Below are 19,803 nucleotides of genomic sequence, written 5' to 3'. Positions count from 1 at the left end.
TGAAGTGCTAATTTTTTTGCCTCTTGCCCCCTGTTCTGAATGTACCATCAGATTCCCAAATCCTCTGTCAAACTACTGTAAACCCAGCTCAACAGCACTGCAAAATCTCCTTGCAAGAATACTTATCCTGACCTGTTCAGGTGGCAAACATTGGCTTGCACAGCTCGCAGGTCCCACTTTCCCCAGAATGCATTGCAACACCCCAGAAATCTGATGCTTGGCCTCTTCCACTAGACATGCGTTCTGTCACTCGAATCTTCTACTTCGACATTTACTAGTGCATGGGACCAGAAATACTCGCGAGTTACAGCTTTTGAAGTCCTGCCTTTCAATTTCCTATCCAGGTCCCTGAAATCTGCTTTAAGGACCTCATCCCCATTCTGATCTAAGTCATTTGTGCCAAAGTGGACCATGATCTTTAGCTGGCCACCCTCCTCCAGAAGACTATCATGAAGTCGCTCTGTAACATCCTTTATCCTGGCACCATCCCATCCTGGGAGTTATGTCAATGCTTGTTTGATCCCCAACCATAGAATCCACAATCATTGTTGTTCATCTTTCTTCCCACCCTGTATAAATGAATCACACACTGTCTCATCTGTCTCTAGCAACATTCCCCTGAGGAATTATCATGCTCACCAGTATCCAAAATGGAATATTGATTTGCAAGCAAATTAGACTCCAGGAATACTTAAAATACTTGCATTGTATTCATAGTCTGGCAGTCATCCATTCCCTCTGTACATGTATGCTTCTAGCCTCTAGTGTGGCCATCTCCCTCAATGTATTTTCCATGTAATCCTGTGCCTTGCAGATGCTGGCAGTGACTTCTGCTGTAGCTCAAGTTCCCAAACCCAGAGCTCAAGCTCGTGTTGCTGGTTATGCTTCGCACAGATGCATTTGTGTGGCACATAATTTGTATCCATCACCACACAAACTGATCTGCCAACCCATAACTATTTATTACCATTAGAATAGCACAATGACTTACAAGTGTTCACCTATCAGCTTTTCTCCCTGCAGTGAACAAAGTAAGTGCCAGTTACAGGATAGTATAAACAGGGCAAGAAGAGATATGCATCCCCCTCACCCCAGCCCCATTCCCTCTAATACAGTTGACTTTCATTCTGTACTCTGTCTAAACAACACAGCACTCAATGCAGACCAGGCAAGACGATGGACTTTCTGAAAAGAACCTACTTGTGTTTTAAAAAAATTGGGTTAAGCCAGCCACTAATTAACTAACTACTGTTTTCTTCCGAGCTTATATCCCCCCAAGGATGTTCCAAAGGGATTGGTAGTGGTTCCAATTTTGTTTGTCATTTACATAAATCATTTGGAGGAGAATTTAGGACTCATGGTTAATAAGCTTGTGGATGACACCAAAATTGATGGTATAGTTGACAGTGAAGAAAGTTATCTAAGATTACAGAGATCTTGATCGATTGGGTCAATCGATTGAGGAGTGGCACATGGAGTTTAATTTGGATAAATGCAAAGTATTGCTTTTGGGCAAAAATAAACAAGGACAGAACTTGTACATTTAATGGTAGGGCCCTGAGTAATGTTGTACACAGAGAGACCTGGGGTTTAAAGTATATAATTTTCTTTAAGTTTGTGTCACTTGTAGAGAGGGTGGTTAAGATGGCGTTTAGCTGGTTGCCTTCATTGCTCAGACTTTTGAGTATGGGAGTTAGGTTGTCATGTTGAAGTTGTACAGGACATTGGTCAGTCCTGTTCTGAGGTACTGTGAGCAGTTTTGGTCACCATTTTATGGGACGGATGTTACTAAATTGGAGAGGGCTCAGAAAAAGATTTACCAGGATGTTGCAGGACTGGAAGGTTTGAGTTGTGAAGATGGACTGGATAGGCTGAAATCTTTTTCCACTGGATCTTAGAAGGTCAAGAGATGATTTTATAGAGATTTATAAAATCATGAGAGGCATAGTTATAATGAATAACAAGAGTCTTTTCTCTGGGATAGGGAAGATCAAACCTAGGGAGCATATTTTTAAGGTGAGAGGAGAAAGATTTAAAAAGATCATGAGGACCACTTTTTTTACACAGAAAATGGTTCATATGTGGAATAAACCACCGGACGAAGTGGTGGATGCAGGTAAAGTTACAACCTTTAAAAGACATTTGGATAAGTACATGAACACAAAAGGTTTGGAGGGATGTAGGACAAGTTCAGGTAAGTAGGAGTAGTGTGGTTTGGGAACATGATTGGCATGAACTAGTTGGACTAAAGGGTCTGTTTTGATGATGCATAATTCTATGACCCTAATAAATCTTAACTTCTATTAATTTAAAGAGTAATGGTTAGTTAATAGCGAAGAAAAAGCTACTCTTTTGAGCCAAATTACTTAAAGACTCTCGTACTCACAAGCTTGCAGCACTGTGCTTTCTTACTACAGGCAAGATATCACAAAATAGCACTTAGTGTCTCAGTTGGTGAATGAACTGCCAGTATACTCACAGCTGACAATGTGCCTGAGAGCAGGAAGACATTGGCCACTCCTTGACCCCAAGTTGCCAAAACTCCCATTTGCTAGCCGATGGCCAAGAGCCAAGAAAATTCAGCTTATAATCTTTTGCAGCATTCATCTTCTCAGGTTACCTTTAATTTTTATCTTTTGATTATATGTTCCCGGCCTGTTGTTGCATTTTTATTGGCAGAGTTCATTGTTAAAACTAAAAGCCTCTTGAAAAGGATTTCATAAGAAAGGAAATTAAAATGCACCTGGATTTTTATTGGGTTCATTGAATGCTAATATGCTATTTTCTTCGACCATGACAATCTTAATATGTTATTAAAATTAATTGACAAAAATTGCTGTAAATGTATAGCAGATTTGTTCACATCTTTAAAGGAAAAATAGGTTAACAAGTGTAACACGAAGGAAAAAGAGGCAATACAAAGCCTAGACCTTGTATTATTATATGAAACAAGTAACTGAATTTCGCACATTGACTTTAAATATACGAGCAAAACAACCCTTTTTATGTTATATGCATCTCCTACCATAAATATAAGCTTTAGGTAAAACTTTAGGGAAATACTACCTTAGACTTTTGTTTGATGGAAATTATACTGTAAATTTGAATCCATCTGAATTGATTCTAATGTTAAATAAACAACATTTGTTCTGTCACTGGCTTAGTTGATAGGAAACCAAAACTAGTTTATAACAACTACTTAACAAAACTGCTTTAGAATTTATCAGACAACATGAACCTGTAATCCATTTTACCAAAAAGTTGATGGAGCATGGTATTATATGCAATGATGAATAACTGATTGGTTTAGAAGTAAACTTTATGGTAAACTTTCTGGCAGCTACAATGTGTTAGACATTGTTGTGAGAGCAAGTTTTACACTATTCTGTGCTTTTTCAATATAATCCACAAATAGGTTGCAACATTCCAAAATTTTTACCTTGTTAGGAGAATGTTCATGCTGAGAATAGGACACTTAAACATTAAACATACTTTCGAAATGAAACTTGCAAGAGTCATGTTATAATAAATGTGGTTGATATTAATTGATCTTAATCAGGTAGAAATACAAGACAGCCTTGCATTAATGAAATTAACACTCCTGTCAGCTGTGACGTAATATGACAGATGTAAGAAGAATGGGAAATGAGGAAAGAAATCTCTGCAGCATTGGAGAAAATGTAATGTGGGAAATGACTGTATAACGAAGCCTGTGGACTCTGCATTACAGATGTCAGTCTATAACAGAAATAACCTGCTTCCTCTTTCCCCCAAGCCCCATGATCACCACTCTCCCAATAAATCTTTTCCTACTTCAGTTTCTTTTATATTCTTGTGTAGGATGTTGGTTTTACTGGGAAAACTAACATTTATTATCTGTTCTAATGATGTCTCTGGAGAACAACAAACCGAGAGAACCAATTTTATCTGAGCAAGAAAATCAACAACACAAAATTGCACTTCATATAACTTTTACTCTAACAATTGAACCAAAATCAACATGAATCAACAGGCAAGCTTTGGTCAATATAGATTATAAATTACGCATTAAATAGCAGATACAAGAAAGCGAGATCTCATGGAATTACATTGCAATCCACCAAGCATATAATGTCAGCCACAACATTCTTCAAAACTATGAATTTTCTCAAGCAGAATTCCAGCTCCTTTTCTTTGAATATTTAGTTATAGGTCCTCATACAACAGCAGTTCCCCAAGAACCCAAATCCCACAAACATTGTCTTCACCACAATGGCTTACTTTGCCAGAGCTTTCTCAGCTCAGTTCACAACAATCTTAATGGTGGAGAACAACCAGAAAATCCTTAGCCACCTTAACAAATTTGTGCAGTTTATGGCCAGTGCTAATTAATTAGTTTCTTTAAAATAACTGAAGCTCCAGTGGACCTTATGGCCTTTCAGGAAGATAATGGTATTTTGGCCTTTATTGTAACAGAATTTGAGTACAGCAGTAGCAACATCTTGCTTCAATTGTATAAAACTTCGATTAAATCACACCTGGAATTACTGTGTGTAGTTTTGGTTCCCTTACATTGTAGGAAGGCTATCTGGAGATCACAGCGGGTCAGGCAGCAACCATGGAGAGAGAGCAAGCTCACGTTTTTGGTCTAGATGACTCTTCATCGGAGCTGACGTGAAGTGTGAAGCACTAGTCTTCTCCCCAGGATGGCAGGATAGTCACATGAAGAGGCGTTGTGGAAACAGGCCTGTGTTCTCTGGAGTTTTGAAAATGAGACGTGCTCTGAAATAAACCCGCAAAATACTTAATGGTTAGACAGGATAAATACAGATAAAATGCTTCTCCTGCTTTTTGGAATATAGGACGAGGAGACACAATATCAAATTAAGAGGCAAACCACTTAGGGTTGAGGTGTAGAGAAAGATTTTACTTAGAGTCATAAATCTTTGGAATCCTGTTCCTTGGACATCTGTGAAATCTTGGTCTTTAAGAATGTGCAAGGTATATAGTGACAGATTTTTAAGTACCACAGACAATAAAGCAATGTGGGAAACAGTGTGGGATAACAGCATTGAAGTAAATGATCAACCTACCTCTGCTCCTGTGTTCCAGTAGTGAGCCTATTTTCCATTACCGCTGCACCTATATCCAGTCTTCATTTTTGCTCTTTTCCACTGCCTAATTGGGAGATCTGAACTCATATGGTTTTAACCCTGTTTTCCTGTTGAAATCAGTTTCACTTGCCCCAGAAACCTGAAGTTTCAGTCTTACTTTCACTGCAAACCTAGAAACCTCAATTTCGTTTTCAATGAGTATCTGGCACCAAAATTACAAAGTTTGAAGACATCACATTATTCTTAAGTTCCTACAGGAACTTGGTGGTGAACAGCATCTTGAATACAACTGATTGACTGACTTGCTAGACCATTTAAAAGGGTTGTTAAGAATTTTGTGTGTCTGGAGTCACATGTAAGCCAGACAGGCATAAAAAAATGTACAGACACTTCAGGGCCACTGCCAATTTTCCAGATGCAAAATGTCGTTTGCTGTATGGATATCGCCAGCAAGCTTCTCATGGACCAACCAGTGGCCTTCATCAACAAAAGGGGTTTCAACTCCTTCAATTTATCCAGTAAAAGTGGGCTCTCAAATTGTTGTACCAGTTGAGAAGCAGCAACAATGCTTACATGCTGCAACAGTCCAAGTTCCTGCAGCTTTTCTAGTCCACTCCACACATTCAGGACAGAAAACTGGTTATTATTATATTAACAAATCAATGACTGGCTCATGCTTTCGATACACAGATACAGAGGAGAGATGCAACACCTACCATAGGATGACGTGAGCAATCATTGGGCAGGCCATCAATCAACTGAAGATCTTATTCCCTTGCAAGGTGCACCTGTACTTTGTTGCTGGCTTGAGAAGTGCAAGGACATGGTAGAGACACCAGGCATCTCACCCTTCTCTCACATTGCTATGGCTGCTCTGCACTTTGTTGCTGTGTAGCTGGTAACTTCAGAGGCGCATCATCAGCTTGGTGCTTACCATGGTTTGACCTTTCTGAGCCCACTAAGATTCAGTGGCCGAGGTGCTTGACAACTTGTGACGTGAATTTTCCAGTCCATTTCCACGTTCTCACTGGCATCAGGGGCCAAGTTGTTGGAAGTGGCATTCTTGTGACCCACCAGGTTTCAGGCAGGTCTAAAGGCCCTTGCTGCCTGTCCAAGTGCAGGAGTGGACCCTGCAAGCCACCCTGCTAAGGGGTTGTCCTCCCACACCTATAGTGGTGGCCTTGCTACACGTGGCATTTAATAGAATTAGATTGAAAAAGGCTGAAGAGAAGATGTGTTTATCCTGCTGTATCCCTTTAATTATCTTCCATCACAGCTGCTTAGTATGATTGATCCATTTGTGCCCTTTGGCTTCAATTCGTATGGATTCTATATTTATTTTAATATTAATTATAACCATTTCTTTATTTATTACCTCCAGATGGTACAGCCCCCCAGCCCATTTTACTTTCCTAATCCTTTGCGATGATGTTATGTATTGCAGGATTTGACATCCAGTCTTGTTCTTTATTAAACCCATTTAATCTGCCCCTCATCTATTATGAATGGTATCTTGCTGCATATCATATCTTCCATCCTCTCCATTTTGAAATGGATGGTACACACATAGTTGTACAGGCAACTCAATTTATTTTTAAATGTATTCTTTCCACTTTCTTTTCACTATTTTAAAATAATTACTTTATACCTGCCTATGTCAATCTCACTGATCACGATTAACGCACAAATCTGCCAATAACATGCAATAAAGGAATATGTATGAATTGCAAATCATCACCAGTTGCTTGCTAATTGGTTCTACTCTGCCAATAGTTTTGTGAAAATGGTGTGTTGCGTTTGACTCCTCTATATGTGCCTTTTAAATGAATTCATATCATATACTTCAATCTTTCCAAATGGCGAGGAATTCAATATTCTCACCCCTCTCTGTAAAATGCCTTCAGAATTATTCATCAATGTTTATTAATGTTTTGCCTTTTATGACCTACCCTCACTCTTGTAAATGGCTTCTCCAGGACTACCTTATTCACATCATCCACTTCCATTGAAATGAAATTGTTATGTTTGCACATTAAGTGCCAATTGGAAGTTAATTTCCTGCACATATACAGCAAGATCCATCTTCTCTTGTACTCTTTCAGAATTGTACCCCTATTTTCTATGGTCTTTCAGTGTTCGTCTGACCAAAGTGCAATGCCTCACGCTTCTCCGCATGGAATTTCATTTGCCAACTATCTGCCCATTCCATCAAATTATCAAGGTCCCTTTGGAGTTCCATACTGTCCTTCTCAAAGCTTACAATTCTTCATATATTAGTGTCATCTGCAAACGTGTAAATTCTCCTCAGGGTACCAATTTCCAGATAATTTATACATATCACCAAAGGGTCATAACACTGATCCCTGGGAAGCTCCCCCAAGTTGTACCTAGAATTTTACATTGATCACGCTTTCTGTACGTTATAATTTGAAGTATTTTGCTCTCTGGTTGGATACTTGGCGTAGAAATGTATTTGCTAAATGCTCTTACAGTTACGCTTGTTTACAATTTGTTTGACAAGCCTGTCACATTCAAATTTGTTTGTTTATGAATTTTTATGAATAAATTATATTTTGTGATAAATAAATGCACACTCACTTCGATGCGACGTTACAAATTTGGATATATTCATAAGATGCAACAAATAAGACCGGGATTTTGTTTTGCAGTGAATTCAATTTGCACTGCTGTGCTGTTATACATTGGAAATGAATACTTGTAATGTTATTGGATCTGATTCTTCAAAAGCAAGTTACGGAACAAGAGGGCATGAATCTTTTTTAAGGATTAACTTGATAACAAAATGTCATAATTTAATGCTCTTTCTCGGCATTACGAAATAATCTGTGATTTTGATTTGCATACGCGCCTCCTCTTAACCAGTTGACCGGAATGCGGAGTCTTAAGAACCAGATAGGAATATCAGAGGAAGGTAACTTTGGAAACATGAGCGATTGATACACATCGAGAGCAATAGAGTATCTCACTGCTGGAAACAAACCTGAAGATTGAAACCAACCTGCATTGTAGGCGGCACACATGGAGTTCAGACCTCAGTCCAGAATAAAGAGCAACTTTTACTCAACTTTATACTGTTTGGTAATATTAACATCACAAGGTAGGTGAAAATAACATAAGGGTGACATTGACGGGCGTAGTTCCGCCGAAACAAGTGTCGAACCGAATGAAAGTAACGCAAACTTTTGGCTGATCATTGAAAATATATCAATGTGGCCTTAACATTCGCAATTCATAGAAATTTCAATTCAGAATTCTTTTCTTTTTAAAAGACAAATTCCTATAGAAAGTAATGGATTTGTTTTTAAATCCCCTCAGTGTCAATTGTCTGGAGTGTGAACACTGTGCAAATTGCCATTGCGGAAACTTCGGAACAGTAAGTCCGTCGCTAGCATCGAATAAGGCGAGATGTCTGGTACATGTCCTGCGCGGGGGAACTGATTAATTAATCATATATAAAAACACAAGAGAGGAGTTGACGAAATAGCAAAGGTGTGATTATATTTATCCAAACGAGTGAAGCAGATTTTTTTTCTCTGTCTATGTACGGATGTAAACGACAATTTCTGTAAGTGATTTCTGTAAGTGCCTGCTGTTCACTGTTTACTGTGAAGTAGCTCGGCTTTTATTCACATTCCTTTGCAGCAATGCGCAGCACATTACCAGTGAAGGTGCAGTTTACCTGAGAAGAACAAACCTGTCCTTGTTCTCTTTCACTAGGAAAAGCAACCGTACAATACGGCAGAAACGAGATATCATTTCCCAGGGACAGCAGGTAGGGATCGCTCTCACTCTCACTGTCATGTACCAGTTAAGAATTGTCTGAAATGTTGGTTCAGGTGAAACACAGACACTGACGGCTGTATTTGGAAGCCGCCAGCGCAACAACCCGGTTTACAATTTTCCTCAACCGTTAGGTATCCGCATTCGTTAACATAAAGGCTTCAAATCTTAGTATTTTTTTTGTTTTTTTTTAGAAAGTAAGTGGCAATGTGACAAAGTCCAAATATAACGTCGTATTTTAAGATAAAGGTAAATTGTTGTACAAGGTCAAACACTGTACTGCGCTGCAGCCTGTAAATGCTACATAATGATTCACTTCTCACAAGCCTGTAACAAATAAAGACATGTTGAAAGGTATTCTTAAGTTTTATTGTAACTTCAAGAAGAGACTTGCTGTTGAAAATCCGACCCGAAAGACTGACAACTGAACTTTCTCGAACTCTACATTTCCTTCTAATCAAATTACGGTCTGGATGCACCAATGAGGGGGGAAAAAGTTCCTACTGATCAATCAGCAAATTGTTATTTGGGAGTTAAGAATGTATGAATAAAGTAACCTTTGGCATGTAACGGGAAGGACGGTGTGTGCTAACATGAAATATTGAGGGAAAGGATTTTAGGTTTTTACATCTGGTTGCCAATCCTTGCACCACACGCTTCCGTGAGATAACGTGCAGTGTCTGTTATCTGAAACGGGCGATTTAATCTTCTTCCAAACGTGCAAGGTATGGTGTTTGAGGGTTATCAACAATGCTTTCGTGTTCTTTAATTACTTCCAAATGACCACTTTTTGATTATAACGTCTTTTTCGATGTACATATTTTCCATACTGAGCATAAAACGTTATAGCTATTTTAGTGACCCTTGGACTTTATAACATGTACGGGATACAAACATTGCATTTGTCAATTTTTCTAGAAACGTGAAAGTTTCCCAATCGTTAGCACCCCTTCCATCAATCAGTCCAGCTAATTTTATTTGCAATTATCCATACTTAATAAAGGTTCAAGCAATATTTCTTATGTGAACTTTCAGACTTGTGAATAATAATGAAAATAACTTAGCATTTTGTGCATTATTTTTGAAAATCTGCTAATTCACAGCATTTGAGCGTAATCATCAATCGTTTATTTGATGGGTGCTCAATAAAACGCAGGTGAAGTGAGCCTTGGTCGTGTAAAATTTATTTGTTTTCTTTGTATTTGGATACGCAATAGAAACATCTTGAAATCACAAAAGATAAACAAATGTTAAAAGAAATTAGTACTTGTCAAATTAGTAACTCCAGTTACATTTGCCAATTCCAGCAAACAAATTTTGCTCTCAAAATAATGTCTGCCAACTATGCAAATAGAAATGTTAATCCATTTTAGAGAAACTTGTTTCTTTTCATAAAACATTCTGATTAGTAAGCAGAGCTGTTCAAATGTTCAAAATTTGCTATTAGAGTTCATTAATAGTAAACATGTCAAGTTGTAATATCTATATATAGATTTTTTTTTCTGAAGAAGGGTCTCAACCCAAAATGTCAAGCTTTCCTGATTCTCTGATGCTGCTTGGCCTGCTGTGATCATCCAGTTTCACACCGTGTTATCTCAGATTCTCCAGCATCAGCAGTTCCTACTATTACTGCAATATCTATATTACAGCTTTGTATATTGCAATGTTATGAAGCAGAAAACGTGTAAATTATAAGTTTGGAGAATACAGTTTTTCCTGTGTGAAGTCTACTTAATGAATGTTTACATCAGGCAACTGATTGAACATAAAGGCGTTAAATCAGTGAAGCAGTTTTCCTGTTCAACTTCCAATATTAAATGTAACTGATTACAAATTAAAATCTGAATATGCACGCTTAGCTTCTGTTTCTTCGCAGAGATCGGTTCTTACTGAACAGAGTGTGATGTGCAATTGGCAGTACATCATAAACCTGCTAGCTGTACCTAGTACATTATTGGTGAGACTGATTTGTCGAACGAGACCCTATAAAATTAAAATGAAAATATTTCCCGTAATTTAGCTGCTAAGTTAATTCAATTGAAGCATTTTGGAAATTCTTCACTTCTTAATGTATGCTTTCCACAATTGCCCATGTGTTGCAGTTGGAAAAAAAAATCATGTAATGATTGTTTCCTCGAGAAGGAAAAAAATTCCAGAAATGGTAGGTACACAAAAAGACAGTGGAGTATGTGGAGAGGAGATTTTGCTCTGGGTTATTGGACAAGATGCAGAGGAGTTGATCTGTTCAAGCTACGAAAGATGTAAACTGATATGGCAAATAGGTGCACAATTAGTATTTTATGCCTTTACACACAGATGTGCTGGACTGACCACTCACACATATTTCTGTATGTTAATATGATCTTAAATATGCAGCCTACAATTTTGCATTAAGTTTCATTTTGCTGAATGTTTACTTACTCTGCTTTTAGAGCCTAAGAAGAGATATAGCTGTAAAACATAAGAATATGCAATTTGTGTAATAAGGCAATGATACTGTTGCATTCCTGAGATGTTATTTTATAAGTGGATATGAACAAGCAGAAAAAAAGATGAGATGCTTAGACCAGTTACCTGACTGACTGATGCCATTGAACCAAAGTAAGAACCTATAGTTGACCTGCATTTTCTTCAATCTTATTAGATCTCTCCGTAGAACCTATGTAAAAGTCATTACTTTGTAGTGCAATGAAGGGTGGCTGAGAATGGTAGATTCAGACAGGAGGTGGTGAGGCCTCTTCTGGACTACTAAGTGCAGTTCTGGTTCTCCGTTATGGGAAGGATATTATTAAATTGGAGTGGATTCAGAAATGATTCACCAGGACGTTGCTGGGAATGGAGGGTTTCAGTTATAAAAATAGGCTGGATAGTCTGGGACTTTCTTCTCTGGCCATAGGAGATTGAGGGGTGATCATGTAGAGGTTTATAAAATCATGAGGAGCATAGATAAGGTGAACAGCAAGGGTTTTATTCCTAGGGTTGGGGGAGTTTGAGACTAGGGAGCATATTTTCAAGGTGAGAGGAGAAAGATTAAAGAAGTTCATGAGGGGCAACTTTTTTACACAGAGTAGTTCATGTGTAGAGTGAACTGCCAGAGGAGGTACAGTTATAACATTTAAATGACATGTGGATAAGCACATGAATAGGTCAGGTTTGGAGGGATATAGGCCAAACACAGACAAGTGGAACTAATTTAGTTTGGGAACATCGTCGGCATGGACTGGTTAGACCGAAGAGACTGTTTTTGTACTGAATGACTCAATGAACTGCAATGGGTTCAGAGCCTAGACAGCCATGAAAATGAGGTGAAAGGATACATTCTCAATTCTTCCACCTCCTAGTAACTGCACAAGTCTTGGCACTCTGAAGCCCGTACATTGTTCTGAATCTGTCCAGTACCCAGGTAAAGGTGCCATTAATATTTGTCCAGTGCACAAATGGAGGTGCCAGGAAAATTGAGTCCCAAATGTTTTAAGATGAAAGGCAGTTAACATTTGAGAAGATTAAGCATGAGTTACCAAATGTATTCCCAAGTTTCAAAGTGAATGGAGTGCTGAAAAATTATAATTCAGTTAAATTAATATTTGTGATGCGAAAAAATGCAAATTCTTACTTAAATTGTATCAACAACAAGAAAACCTAGAAAACAAAAATACAGTCAAGGTTAGTCAGCAAAGATTTTAGAAGTCAAGGTTAGTTTTTTTTACAATTTTGGATTGTTTGAAGAAGTCATGGCAATTGTAAATAAGGGTATCTGATCACTTACAATATGTTTGGATTTTCAAATTGACACATGATAAATATCCTTGCAGTGTCAGGGACAAGCAGCAGGAAGAATAGCTGAAACAAAAGCCAAAATTGTTGGAAAATTTTAGCAGGTTTGGCAGCATCTATAGAGAGAAATCAGAGTTAATGTTTTGGGTCCAGTGACTCTTCCTCAGAATTGATGGTAGCAAGAAAAAAGCTGTTTTTTTTATACAGAAGATAGGGTGAGCGGAGGAGGTAAGGAATAAATGAGAAGTAGAGATAGAGCCCAAGAAAAGACAGACAAAGAACTGGCTAAAGTTCATCGTGAAAGAACAAATAGTTGCTAATGGGGATTATTAGTGGCCTACAATGGGTAGTAAGGAAAAAAACAGTCTACTTGATAACAAGGCCAGTTGTTTCAGGTTTTGGGTAAGGATGTGGGAGAAGGTATGTCAAGCCCTAAAATTGTTGAACTTGATATTGAGTCCAGAAGGCTGTAGAGCTCCCGAGTGGAAAATGAGGTGCTGGTCTTCAGCTTATGCTGAGCTTCACTGGGGCACTGTACCAAGCCTGAGCCGGAGATGTTGGGAACAAGGTGGTGTGTTGAACTGGTGGGCAACTAGAAGCTCAGGGTCTTTTTTTTTGTAGGCAAAGCATAGGTGTTCTGCAAAGCAGTCACCCAGTCCATTATCCAGAAGGATAGCGAGATGGTTACAAAACAGACAACATGTGATTTGGAACCTAAAGGCAGTTATTCTGATTGCTGTAAGGTAGGAAGCAGTGTTGGGACTAACTGCTTTTTACCAAATACTTTAATGGTCTCGATTTGGGAATCAAAAAGAGGCAACTTAACAATTTGCAAATGACATCATATTGGTGTGTATAATTAACAGTATAGTTGTGCAAAAAAATACAGGAACATGTTACTAAACATACAGGATGGGGCATGTAAATTGCAAATGACTTCTAATGTAGAGAAATGTGAGGTGATGCAGAGCAGACTCATTAAGGAGGCCCTGACTTCCAGGCTGCTACCAGCACATATGGGGAAAACAGTCAGGCTGGTCACCGTACATAACTTTCATGCAAGTGATGGTTAAATTTTAGCAGTCATTGCCCTAAAAGGGCCTCAATCTATGCACTGTTGTGTGGGCTGCTCAACACCATCCCCACTGCTCCTGTAAAGGTGATGACAGCTGGAGGAGATAGGTAGATTGTAAGCAGGCTGCCTGCTGGATCTAATAAGTCTCCCATTCACTGTCCCATGCTCAAACCTGTTGACTGGGGTATGTCATACACAATAACAATAAGTGAGGAATCTAACAAGAATCAAATGTACAATATTTCTTTCTATATAAGGTATTGATCGTAGGATGACAAATTTTTAGATTTAGAAGTGGCTTAATTTTCAGAAATGAGGTTCAATATTCTTTTGTACTTATTGCACTTTATTTAGATTTTACAGTCACCTGACACTCCTTCCTTTGCCTTTGGAACCACAACCATTCCATGGACATCCACACCTTTATTAGAGGCATCACCAAGTAAGGATTTTAAATTTATTTCTTTATGTTTTGTGTTGACATTAGACAAAATAAAATTGTGTATTGACCTACTAATCTGAACACTGGAGTTTTGACTCATCCCATTCAAAGTAACACTTTTTAATGAAGAAAACAGGAAATTATAGCCAGTTAGCCAAACGGCAATATTGGAACCTATCATCAAATAAGTTTCAACGATGCTCTTAGAAAATCAAAATGGTTTTATGAGGGGGAAATTCTGATTAGCTTTTATTTATTTGAGTTTTTTGAGGTTGTAATGAATGAGTGGTTCGTTGGCACGATGAAGTTTCATGAAGTTAGGGATAATATATGAATACTGATAGAGAAATGTTCGTTTTTATTCATTCATGGGATGTGCATATGACTGGCTGAGCCAGCATTTAATGCCCATCTCTGGTTTACCTTGAGAAGATGGTAGTGAGGTGTCTTCTTGTATTGTTGCAGTCCCTTTGCTCTTGGTAGAGCAACATCCACAGTGCTGTTAGGGAGGGAACTCTTTGACCCAATAACACTGAAGGAACAGCAGTATATTTCCCTCTGAAGCTCGTGAATGGCTTGAAAGGGAATGAGCAGGTGGTGTTCCCTCTATTGTGTGGGCCTCTGAGGCCCATGTGCAGCAGTAATTTCTAGACTGGAAGTCAATGCCACGAGTCACATTGCCATTTGTGGAACTTTTGAATGACTTTGTGTCTGCAGGTACAGACAAAAGTTAAATGCTATGTTTGTCTTTTATGGTAAGAGGATTGGAGTATAGGAATAAAGAAGTCTTATTACAAATACACAGGTTTTGGTGAGATCATATTTGGAGTATTATATGCAGTTTAATTTTCCACATTTCTGAAACATTTAAACTTATCAAGACAATTTTTCACCAAGTTGGCCCTAGGATGTCAGAGTTAGAGTCATACAGTCCTAGACGTCTACGGTATAGAAAAAGGCCCATTGTGTCCATGCTTGTCAGTAACAACCACCTAATTAATCCTATTTTCTAGCCCACGGCCCAGAGCTTAGTATGTCATGGCGTTGCAGGTGCAGATCTAATTCCATCTTAAATATTATGAGAACTGATCTATGAAGAAATTCTGAGCAAATTCTGTATATTCTCCATCGCTTAGAAGTTTGAAACACAATCTAATTGTACAAAATTTTGAAGGGACCTGATAGGTTAGACAGTGAGAGATTGCTCCTGCTCGGTGGGGAATCTAGGAACTTTAGGGGCACAGTCTTTGGATAAAGGGCCAATCATTGAGGTTAGATGTGAGAAGAAATGAGAAGAAGAGAGAAACACGTCCACAGCGGATGCTATTTTCCTAGCCCCACACTCATCCGTGGAACATCTGGATAACAAGGACACCTATTTCAGGCTCTTACTCATCGACTGTAGCTCTGCTTTCAATACCATAATCCCCACCAGACTAATCTCTGAACTTCATGACTTAGGTCTTGGCTTCACCCTCTACAACTGCATCCTCCAGTTCCTGACCCACAGATCACAATCAGTGAAGCTGGACGACAGCACCTCCTCCACAAAAATCCTCAACATTGGAGTCCCGCAAGATGTGTTCTCAGCCCCCTACTGTACTCCCTGTATGCCCATGACTGTGTAGCCAAAATCCGTATGAGTGCTATCTACAAGTTTGTCGATGACTCCACCATGGTAGGACAGATATCAAACAAAGATGATTCAGAATATTGGAAGAAGATAGAACGCTTGGTGTTGAGTTAAATTATGATAACAACCTCTCACTCAATGTCGGCCACACTAAAGACCTGATCATTGACTTTAGAATAGAAAGGAAGAGGATGTGTCCCCATCTACATCAATGGAGTGGAAGTGGAGAGCATCACATTCCTGGGAGTGACAATAATGGACACCTGTCCTAGACTTCCCATGTAGATGCAGTGGCCCAGAAGGCACTACAATGCCTCTTCTTCCTTGGGCTGTTAAGGAAATTTTGCATGTCCATAAAGACCCTTACCAATTTTCACAGATGAGCCACAGAAAGCATACTGCCTGGGTGCTTATCAGCCTGGCATGGCAACTGCTCTGCCCAGGACTGCAAGAAACTGCATAGGCCAGACCATCACAAAGCCAACCTCCCACCCATGGATAATACGGTGTGAAGCTGGATGAACACAGCAGGCCAAGCAGCATCAGAGGAGCAGGAAAGTTTGACGTTTCAGGTTGGGACCCTTCTTCAGAAGTTGTCCCATGACTTCGACTGGGACAACACCAAGATCCTGGGATAGGCTAGGCAGAGACAAACACAAGAACTCCTGGAAGCATGGCCCTCCACGAAGCATGCTATTAATAAACACATTGAACTTGACACTGTGTACGTTCCACTATGAAGGAAAATCAGAAGTGAGGCAATCCATCTCAACAGACCCCAGGGTTTAAAAACCAGGTGGGAAAACACACTGATGCTTCATCGGAGGCTGCCCTGAGGATGTTACCAAGCATGGTAACGAAACGTCAGCAGAACAGTAAACCAGCTCGGCGAGCCAACCAATCTCAATACCCACAACCCGAGCTACAGATCTACTCTAAAACTTTACACATGGCAGATAAATCAAAAAGAATTGGCTAAAGTTACATATTTTGTTTGGAAGAAGGAGGACCCTTGAATTAAATGATACAATTGTAAAGGGGTGCAGAAATAGGAATTTTTGAAGGTGGCAAGTCAAGTTGACAAAGCTGCCAAAAGAGCATTTAAGAATTATAAATAGAGTAAGCTAGAGTAAACACAGTAAGCTTTATAAATAGAGAAGAAAGGAAGTTATGTGAGACTTCATCCAAATTATTGGTTAGATTGGCTTACTGCGTTCAGTTCTGAGTACCACACAAAAGAAAAAATGTCAAAACCTTTGAGAGATACAAAAGAGCTTTATTAGAATGGTACTTGGGATGCGGGACTTCAGTCATTTGGAAAGTCTTGAGAATGTTTGGTTTCTAAGTTGCGAGTAGAGATTGAAATGTACGTGTTGTAAATCACAATGGCTTTTGAAAAAGTAAATATGGAGAATTTGTTTCTATTGATAACACAATTGGTAACCAGAAGTATGTAGATTTATTGTTAGAGGTGACAGGAGAAATCTTTTTCCCAGAATGATATGTTTTGCTCTGGAACATACAATTTTAAAGGATGTGGTAGTAGACACAATAATAACTCTCAAAGGGGAATTAAAATGCACTTGAAAGAAAAAAAATAAATGTTGCACTTTCAAAGAGCTATCATAGATATGATGGGACAAATTGACTCCTTTCGCACTGTCTTATTCTATGATTCTAGAAGCTACAATGATTCCCAATATAAGGTCCCAAGGCTATACTAAATTAACATTTCATATGGGACTATAGTTCATTTTCCTAGGAAGAAAGCAATACCTTGTCAGGAAAGATTGAGTAGGTTGGACCTGTATCTGTTGGTGATTAGAAGAGTGAGAGTTGATCTCATTGAAACATGGAAGATTCTGGGGGTACTTCACATTGAGAGGACTTTTTCTTCCCCTTTTGGGAGAAACTGAAATTAGGGAATGCAGTTTCAAAATTGGACCTCTCCCATTAAAGTTAGAGATTAGGGAAAATATTTTCTCTTAGGGTATTGTTCTGAGGAGATCAGTGGGGACAGAGTCTGTGAACAGGGAGTCAAAGTGTGTAGGAGTAGTCAGGAAAGTAGTGCTAAGTTCACAGTCAGATCAGCTATGATCATATCCAATGGTGGACAGGTTCAAGAGGCCGATTGGCCTATTCCTGCACATAATTTGTGTATTTATATACTTGTATATAAGGCAATTGGTCTCTGTAGTCCTGCACTGGGGAAAAACATGGCATTGTCTAGGTTTTTGCTTCTGATCATTCAGCAAATTAATTAGATTTATGTATTAAATAAAGCATAATTTTCATACCTGGAATCCTCACAGTTTGGAAACAGGCCATTCAGCCCAACAGGTCCACATTGACCTTCCAAAGAGCATCCCATCCAAATACATTTCCCTACCCTATCCCTGTAACCATGTACTTCCCATGGCTAATGCACCTAACCTACACAACCCTGAACACTACAGGAAATTTAGCATGGCTAGTCCAGCTAACCTGCACATCCTTGGGATGTGGGAAGAAACTGAAACACTGGGCAGAAACCCACACAGACACAAGGAGAACAAGGAAACTGCACACAGATTGTTGTCTGAGGTCAGAATCAAACCCGAGTCCCTGGTGATTTGAGACAGAAGTGCTAACCACTGAGCCACCGTGCTGCCCATTTTCATTAGCATGTTGGTATTTTAAAATCTCTGATAAGTGCAAGTGGTCTTACTTGAAACACGTAAGATCCTGAGGTATTTTGCAGGCTGGATGCTGGAACTAATAGGCCACAATTATAAATAAGGGGAGTCCAATTTAATACTGAGATGAGAATAGATTTTTATTTCTCAATGGGCGATAAACCTTTGGAGATCTCTTCCACAAAAGACAATGGAAGCAGCTACATGCTGGACCAAGGATGTGTCCATAAGATGCCCTGGAACAGAAAATTATCAGTTTATCTGCTAAATAAACCTATTTGATATCTTCAGGAAAATTAAAGCTCAGTGTCTTACCAGTCAAGTATGCGAGTAGTAATTGGGTTAAGGAAAGCAGCAGAAAAACATGGTAGGGGTGCATGGTACTGTGGAATTGAGAACATAATCAGATCATTCTCCTCCCCTGTAATGCTTTTCAGGACGTAGTTTAGTGGTTAGTCATAATTTCAAAGCACCATCTACTGGAATTGAATTACCTACACAACAGAGGAAACAATTCAATGCTTCAGTGATTCCGAATACAGCACAGCTGCTGAGGAACTGAACTTAATTCATTTTGCATCAGTAGAATAATTCGCATTATACTCCAAAGAATGCAATTACTGCAACCCAGGTTCAGAACGAAAGCAAGTTTTTTTTCTTGTTTTTTTTGGTCTAATCTCATGATTTCATTTAAACTTTGCTTTGTTTCTTTTTAATGGTCACTTTTGCAGATTTTATTATTTATGGCAATAATGATTAACATTTTTTGACTTCTAACATGGCTTCCATAACTTGTAGTATTTGCAAGACTAAAATGTTGTTTGCTCTTTCTATTAGTATTTGTTGTGAATTGCCATGTTGAGTGCAAGAAAGCTTTAATTTTTTTCAGCATAACATGATCAACATTTCCCAGCCATAGTATATTGCAACGTATCCATACTTTGACATTATTTAATACAGATGCCACTGTAGCCATCGAACAAATCTGGCTAAGTACCAATATTAACAAAATGAAGTATTTTCTTTTCAGCTTTATGCTAGCTCCCATGTCTAAATGCAGGAATATGTGTAAGTATGGACCAATGTGACTGCACTGAATTTGAGGCAAATGGAACCCTATGCCAAACAGATACAAATTTAACAAAAAGAGAAATCCCAATAACAACTTTTAAATCTATAATGCCTCATTATTAAAATTTTACATTTATAAATGTTTCTACAGTAAGCTAATTGCAAAAGTGTTTGAAAATAATTTGTTATCTATTTTCATTCAGCTAGCTGAAATAAGTACTTTAATGTAAATGGTATTT

General features: G+C 38.6%; 1 protein-coding gene across 1 annotated transcript in view; it reads left to right on the top strand.

The window, feature by feature from the left end:
- The window catches only part of otog (otogelin), a 249,461-nt gene that overhangs the window by 9,990 nt on the left and 219,668 nt on the right, over nt 1–19,803 (top strand). Inside the window, exons 3-6 of the mRNA XM_048545992.2 lie at nt 7,977–8,211; nt 8,430–8,487; nt 8,832–8,886; nt 14,098–14,185. Of these exons, the coding sequence (XP_048401949.2) occupies nt 8,133–8,211; nt 8,430–8,487; nt 8,832–8,886; nt 14,098–14,185 (280 nt within the window). The 5' untranslated portion in view covers nt 7,977–8,132. The remainder of the gene's footprint in view (nt 1–7,976; nt 8,212–8,429; nt 8,488–8,831; nt 8,887–14,097; nt 14,186–19,803) is intronic.

The sequence above is a fragment of the Stegostoma tigrinum genome, chromosome 17 (genome assembly GCF_030684315.1).
Source record: "Stegostoma tigrinum isolate sSteTig4 chromosome 17, sSteTig4.hap1, whole genome shotgun sequence".
NCBI classification, from domain to species: domain Eukaryota; kingdom Metazoa; phylum Chordata; class Chondrichthyes; order Orectolobiformes; family Stegostomatidae; genus Stegostoma; species Stegostoma tigrinum.
The sequence above is the reverse complement of the archived record's forward strand: the minus strand, read 5'-3'. Positions and strand labels throughout refer to the sequence as shown.